We start from the raw sequence: 7,962 nt of genomic DNA on the forward strand, positions 1-7,962 counted from the left end.
CAGAGTTTTACCTGTAACTTTGAAGGACAGCTGCCGTGTTCAAATAATGTAGCAAACTAAACATTGAGATAGAGTGTTTCATTGGACAGCAACAAGTGAAATCAGCAACAAGAGTAAATGCAGTAAATGATCAGGTGTGACACTGTGTACCACTTATGTATAGGAAGTTGACGTTACAACAGAAATGTAATAAATATATTAATAAATAGGTGGCACGGTGGTGCAGCAGGTGTTGTCGCAGTCACACAGCTCCAGGGGCCTGGAGGTTGTGGGTTCGATTCCCGCTCCGGGTGAGGAGTGTGGTGTGTTCTCCCTGTGTCTGTTGGGTTTCCTCCGGGTGACTGTCTGTGAGGAGTGTGGTGTGTTCTCCCTGTGTCTGTGTGGGTTTCCTCCGGGTGACTGTCTGTGAGGAGTGGTCAGACTCGGGCCAAATGGCTCAGGTTTAGTCCAAAACAATTCTGGCCTCTGGCCCATAAAATATGGACATGTAGCTGAGTTGAGGCAGCCAGGCTCATCCTGAAACAAGAGTGTCATTTAAGGCCAAATGTAAGCCATAAGAGAACTGCAGATATGAGCCACATTTGGGCCAAACATTCATCACTATCTGGGGACTGTTGACTGACAGGTTGTAGAGTGTCATGTGGACTATCCAAATAATGTTAACAAAGTCTGAATTTTGAAACTGGGACATAACATTTAAGGCTGGGAGAGTGCACCACCCATAAACCCGTCTTTATTCACCTAATAACATTACAGTTTTGCAGCTCTCATTAAACAAATGTCACAGTTGCAGAGTTTGTTCTAGCTGCAGACATAAAAACTGGCTTCAAATGGGAAACTAATAATAATTAATTAAGGTGAAACACTTTAAACATCACCTTCACATAGTTACTGACTCTATTTTTTTAGGAGCTCCCTCATTATTTCTTTTTCTTTATCTTCCTCTCCCAGACGGATGTGTACTGCTTCCTGTTCACGGACGTGTTGTTGATCACCAAGCCGGTTAAACGCATAGAGAAGGTGAAGGTGATTCGGCAACCGCTAGTCATTCAGAATGTGGTCTGCAGGGAGCTGAAGGATCCAGGAGCCTTCCTTCTCATCTACCTCAACGAGTTCCGCACTGCTGTGGCATCCTATTGTTTTCAGGCTAACAGCGCGACACAGGGCCGCAGCTGGGTGGAAGCCATTTACAATGCGCAGGTAGTTACTCATCACACAACCTCAGTTCTGTAATGTGTGCATAATGAGTCACTAAAACACCAGGCCTGGGGGGGATACATGACATATACAAATAAGATTTAAAGCAGACACAGAGGGAACACCCCACACTCCTCACAGACAGTCACCCGGTGGAAACCCACGCAGACACAGGGAGAACACACCACACTTCTCACAGACAGTCACCCAGAGGAAACCCACGCAGACACAGGGAGAACACATCACACTCCTCACAGACAGTCACCCGGAGGAAATCCACGCAGACACAGGGGAGAACACACCACACTCCTCACAGACAGTCACCCGGAGGAAACCCACACAGACACAGGGAGAACACACCACACTCCTCACAGACAGACACCCGGAGGAAATCCACGCAGACACAGGGAGAACACACCACACTCCTCACAGACAGTCACCTGGAGGAAACCCACACAGACACAGGGAGAACACACCACACTCCTCACAGACAGTCACCCGGAGGAAACCCACGCAGACACAGGGAGAACACACCACACTCCTCACAGACAGTCACCCGGAGGAAATTCACATATTTTCAAAGACCCATACACCCCTCACCCATATATTGTTTTAATGAAAGCTGAAAATACTAGAAGTGAATAATAATAATCTCAGAGTGTATTCACTTTGTTTTTATCTTTAATAATAGTGTGGTGTCAAGAAACAAAACATTGAAGTTTTTGATCACTGTGAGTTTTCAACTGTAAGATGCAAGATTTATTTGTTTATTTATTTTTAAAGAATCAACTTGAGAGGCTTCGCTCTGAATCACGGAAGGGTGAGAGAGACGAAGAAGAGGGGGACGAGACGGAGAGCAGCATGTCCACATCCAGTTCACCTTCGCTGCAGCACAAGGAAGCACTAGGCAAGAGGTAAAGATTAAAACCTGTCTAGAAAATACCACTCTTAAATATGTTTTATAAAGTAACCCCTTCATTCATAATTGGGCCATATTTGAGCATCACAAATCTAACAGGTTTTCTTTGTGTTCTCCACAGCGACTCCCTGTCGGCGAGCCATTCCGACGGCTCCACTGAGACCCTCTCCGTAGTCGCGATGGATGAGCAAGAGGAGGTCAGAGACTCTTTGCCCCTAGAGTCAGAGCCGGTGTCTCTTGGAGGCTCGCTTCACTCTGATTCATCAAGTCCAAGAGACTCACTTTCCACCAACGACAACCAAGCTCTGGAAAGGCTGGGTGAACTCGTCGCCCTTGAGCTCGACCCGGAGAGCCGCTCTCTGTCTATAGACAGCGCCTACGGAACCCTTTCTCCTCAGTCTCTGATTGCGGAACTGGAGTTGAAAGGAGGAGCAGTGGAGCAGAGTGAAGGAGAGGAGACCGACACCGGCGAGGAAGAGGAGGCATTTGAGGAAGACGATGATGCAGATGATGACGACGACGAAGCAGACGACGAGGACTCGACGGCCTGGAACGGCTCTCAGGTAACGGTGAACGAGTCGAGCCTTTGGGACGATCGTTCCAACCTCCAAGAGGAACCGGCGGAGGACGCAGACGAGACCAAAAACTTGATGAACAGCCCTCAGGTTTCAGGAAGCTGCCGGCTGACGTTGCAGCGCCGTTCTCCTGTCCAGCCTCGCCCCGACTACTTACAGCACTTTGCCCTCAGGTCTCGATCTGAGGATGATCTACTCCAGCTGTTCGCTGCCCTGCCACACTCGGGACCAACCTTGAACAACAGGAGTGACCGCAGCGTCAGCAAAAGCCTGTCGCAGCTCTCCAAACAAGGGCTGAGCAGCAACGAGCACCTTCAGGTAGAAGAGGATCAGCCAAACCAGAGCCCTGCCGCTTTATCAGGCAAAGTCACGAACACACTCAGGCGAGCGGAAACCCGGCTTGTGCACAGGGCCCTCAGCGCTCCTGATGGTCATGACCAGAGCGAGAGAACATTGCCCCCTGCTGCTGTGGAGGAAAAGCATGACCTGGTATTCCAGCTGCCTCACCAGCACAGGAAGCTGACCAGGGCTCAGTTGCAAAGGATACGCACCACAATGGTGCTTAACTCCACACTCACGGCTTCGTAAGTTTCCTATCAGTTATCTATTAATTATCTGTTGGTGTTATGATAATTAACTAGAAATGGAACACATACTGGTTTCAAATCCAGTGGCAATCCTCTGCCTCTTTCAAGTCGTGATGGACGTACATAGTGAAGATTCATAGTTAAAATCTGAACTGTATAAAATGGTACTTCATTTGAAATGTATATTTATATATTGAAACATAATTAATTATTTAAACACATGTACTTCTAACAGTACTGTATAATCATTTCAATTTGAATAATGATATTACAAATCCTACAATAATAACAATACTAATAATAATAATACAATTATAACTACAATAAACACAGAAACATAGATACAGTGATGTAAAAGAACTTGTTTTATTCCAAAAGGTAGTCTGTGTTGTGAGCGAGTGAAGAGCAAAGATGTGCTCCTTGATCGTATGGAGTTGTTAAATCCACTGCGCATTTCATTTAACACAATGACGTATTTGTTTACCACTAAAACTGTGTGTTAGATAATAACCTCCATATAATCCCAGACTGCCCTGAGGAGAGGTTTGGAAGGGGTTAAACCGGCACTCACTCACTCACTCTCTCTCTCTGTCTCACTCTCTGTCTCTCTCTCTCTCTCTCTCTCTCTCTCTCTCTCTCTCTCTCTCTGTCTCACTCTCTCACACACTCTCTCGTGCTCTCTCTGTCTCTCACACTCTCTCACTCTCTCTGTCTCTCACTCTCTCTTTCACACACTCTCACACTCTGACATTCACACACTCTCTCTCACACACTCTCATACTCTCTCTCTCTCTCTCTCACACACACACACAATATCACCACTTACTGTAATAAAGTTATTTGTTTTTATTTTAAAACGTATTTGTTTAAGCAGAAAACTCTTAGTGAAGGTAAATAACTTTTTAATTATTATTTTCTCAAGCGCCTAAAATTTTCATAGTTCTGTACCTTATTACTTTTTAATCTTCAGCTGAGTTCCTATACAATCGTGTTAACACCACAGTAGTAACTCAGTCGCACTGTGATTGTTGTATTACGGCCTTTCATCATTTCAAAGTGTTTTTGTGAGTTTTGCCTAAATCACAGATTGTTTTCTATTTTTACACAACGCCTGTCCGAGCGAGACACATTGACCTAAGCCTTTACTAACAGCGAGGCCTGAGGTAGGCGCTCTATTGTGTAGCTGCCGGTGGGAAGCTGGCATTTCAACGTGCCTTTGTCTCGCCCGTCTTTTATCTGACGATCTGAGTCTCCACCCGGGAGCACTGAGGAGCGCAGTGTGGTCTTTGTAGACCATTAGAAAGAACGACTGGTTCTCTGTGGTATTTTTAGTCTGTTGTTGTCAGCTGTAGGAAGCAGTGATGATACGCTGTTGATTTAAACTTGAACACTGTGTAAATTGTATCAGTGTAGAGGTGTTTGTATCAGAGCAGTCTTGTGACGAATGGTTGAAAAAAACCAGACACAATGCAGCTATAGGATTGTTCTTAAAACCACTTTTCCACACAACGTTTATGTAATCAGACCAGTGGGATACGCTGGTTAAACGTGGGTGATTCCACTGGCCAAAGCCAGGGGGCGTGTAGAGGACAGGGAAAAGGGAAAAGAGCAAGGCACCTAACCACAAACTGCTCCCCTGGCACTGCAGTCAAAACAGCTGCTCACCCCTCTGTGTCTGTGTCTGTTTGTGTGTGTGTGTGTGTGTGTGGGGGGGGGGGGGGGGGGGGGGGTGTACGTATGTGTTTGTGTGTGTGTGTGTGGGTGTATTTGTGTGTGGGTGTATGTATGTGTTTGTGAGTGTATGTGTGTGTGTATTTGTGTGTGGGTGTATGAATGTGTGTGTGTGTGTGTGTGTATGTGTGTATTTGTGTGTGTGTGTGTGTGTATGTGTGTGTGGGTGTATGTATGTGTGTGTGTGGGTGTATGTATGTGTGTGTGTGTGTGTGTATGTGTTTGTGTGTGTTCTTTCACTGCCATGAATGGCTTGAATATGGACTCAATTCCTCGTGGGTCTTCGTTACAGTAGCTTTATGCTTTATCCTGGTATCATCCAAACATGGCTCAGTCAGTAACTCTATGGTACAATTACATTATTGTCACTGAAGGTATAATCAGTGTGAATAAACCTTTAAAGATTCAATAGTGGTTTTAAAATCCAGTTTCCTTCAATACAAGTAAGTATTTAGCATGGTGTGTTTCTTCTTTAGCGTGGTGTGCTTTTTATTTTGAGTGCTGTGCTTCTTCTTTAGCATGGTGTGCTAATCCATATTTTTCTGCTCTTTTCTAGTGAGGTGTAGTGTCCACGGGATCTTAAGGAAATGCCATAGCTGGTCTATTGGTGGTCTGTACAGTTAAAGTGACATCTTCTTCGTCAACAGCAAGAATCTCCACAGCGTTCCAAGAGGATAAAGGCTTAATTATCTCAGCGGAATATTCTCAGCAATGCATCACTGAAAGTCCATTGACTCTAACTTGACACATCAATGATAACGTACTTCCAAAGACTTTTGCACAGACACAGTTTTTTTCTAAAGATAAGGCCTCTTCACGGAAAAGAATTGACCACGCATCGGAAAAGAGGAAAACAATACGTCTTATTTTGTAGCACTAATACTATTGAAGGGCTAAGGCGAATACTTTGTGTCCCGATGCGGTTTGCAGCCTGCTGTACCCTCAGAATCAAGCAATCCCTCACAGCCTTTAAGATGACAGTATTGTGTTTTCTGTTTCACGGCTTTACATCCAAAGATTAATAAATAATTCATTAAAAAAACAGCCGTTAGTGTGAGTTTTCATGACGAAACTGCATTGTGTAGCTTGCTGTAATCACTTAATTTACTTAAAGAATGTGGTTTTGTTGAGATTTGTACCTCGGTGAAAACTTCTGTTCCATTGTGAGCTGCAGAAGTACGAGCAGGTAACGGAGGCCTGTGCACAGGTTTGATCAGTGAGGACAGGGCCAGAGTGCACAGGTTTGATCTGTGAGGACAAAGCTTTTTCTTCTTTCCTTCCGACTCCAGAGCACTTGAAAAAAATCACACAAGATCAAATGATGGGGTTAATATGTTGAAGTTCTTGTGTTATACTGCCCCCTGTGGGAGTCTAATCATCTTAAAAGCTTATTCACCCTAAGAATAAGAGAATAATCATCCAAAATCTTTATCAAATAAACAAAAGCCATTTCAGACGTAAGGAAAGTACACACCAGGGGAAAATACATGAAATGATTGGTAATAAAAACATAAGATATTCAAAATATATTTTTGTGGCCCACCTTTTGATCTGAAGCTGCATTTATCAACATCTTTGGGTTTATTTTTTGTCCAATGTACTATAAATTTAATATTTATTGAGGCTTCATTGTTTTATATAAAAACTCCCTGTTGTTAACTCTGTTTTTTCGTTATTGCTTGAAGTATCGAATGGTAGCAGTGTTCACGTTTTGAAAACGTTCTGAAAAGGGCTGAATCCATGTCCCTCTGCCTCCTGCTGCAGTGTCTTCTGAATAAAATGATTAAGATGCCAAAAGTCGTACTGTGTTCTTTGAACCAGAATCATGTCGAATGCAAGTTTGGGCACCACTCAATGAAAGATGTAAATAAAAACAAGTGGACACTTCCTACAGAGAACACAGCACTGTATATAATAAAGGAACACTATGTAATTACCTTTAAAATCACTGTGATGCTCCACTGAGCTGTAATATGGAGAATATGAAATCGGTTATTCCTATTCTGTGCTCAGCACTGCGGAAACTGCACTATGTAACTTTTAGAGGAGGGTAGAACACCATCTCCCTTCCCCTTGATTTCAGTACAGTGCTGTAAGATAAATTCCACAACAATAGCGGGAGCCCAGGAGCCAAAACAAAGTCCCCTGGAGTTCAGTTACTTTGTGCCAAAAAAAAAAGTCAAGAGCACAGTGATAGTAATAAAGGAAAGAGCTAATATTTCACCTCCACGTGTGACAGTATATGACGTTAGTTCCCTTTTAGCCACAAGGGGGCAGCCACACTCCTTTTTCTGCATTGGCTCTTCTGGTTTAAAAAGCGCCAGGAAAACGAGCTGAGGTCATGCAAAGCAGCTTCAAGTTATTCAGCCAACAGCAGCCCACATGTGCACAACAAGGACATTTTAACAGTGTTGTCCGTTACACGACCATTTCAACTTATTTTTTTTATCACTTGAATGGTTATCGTTGTTGTTTTTTGTTGTTTTTGTTACTGCCTCATTAAGATTAATTTATGTAAAATGCCTGTACTGTAATTGGCTCTGCTCCATTGTGCCTCATTCAAAACACCCCTTACACCTTCACCATGAAAGGGCAGGTCAAAGCTGTACGCTGAATGAGTAGATACTCTAGTGTGGCCCAGATGTAACTCTCCTAACACTTTTTATTTTCCAAAGAGGTGTTTCTTGAGCAGGGTTCTGATCTTATTATAAAGTGTATCTTTGTCTATGACAGCGCCCTGTGTGCTTACACCTCCCTGTTAAATTCTCTCAGCAGAAAACAGATGGAGGTTGGCCGTTAAGTGCGCTAGCAGAGGCACCGTCCCCCAATAGCCTTATGTTTATTTGCTCCCTGGAGTTTTACTTGAAGAAGTAGCTGAGTCTGCACAATCAGGAAAAAAAGACCTAGCCCAGGTCTTTTGCCTCCCAGGCTCTTAACACCACATACTTGTAGC

At 43.8% G+C, this 7,962-nt stretch overlaps 1 protein-coding gene across 2 annotated transcripts in view; it reads left to right on the forward strand.

The window, feature by feature from the left end:
* plekhg5a (pleckstrin homology domain containing, family G (with RhoGef domain) member 5a) overlaps positions 1-6,792 on the forward strand; it is a 56,333-nt gene extending 49,541 nt beyond the window's left edge. For both annotated transcript variants that reach the window (XM_066671216.1, XM_066671217.1), the window contains exons 17-20: positions 952-1,200; positions 1,981-2,111; positions 2,238-3,275; positions 5,566-6,792. In XM_066671216.1, the coding sequence (XP_066527313.1) occupies positions 952-1,200; positions 1,981-2,111; positions 2,238-3,275; positions 5,566-5,575 (1,428 nt within the window). In that variant the 3' untranslated portion in view covers positions 5,576-6,792. The remainder of the gene's footprint in view (positions 1-951; positions 1,201-1,980; positions 2,112-2,237; positions 3,276-5,565) is intronic.
* The last annotated feature ends 1,170 nt before the right edge of the window (positions 6,793-7,962 follow it).

The sequence above is a fragment of the Hoplias malabaricus genome, chromosome 5, assembly GCF_029633855.1.
Source record: "Hoplias malabaricus isolate fHopMal1 chromosome 5, fHopMal1.hap1, whole genome shotgun sequence".
NCBI classification, from domain to species: Eukaryota; Metazoa; Chordata; class Actinopteri; order Characiformes; family Erythrinidae; genus Hoplias; species Hoplias malabaricus.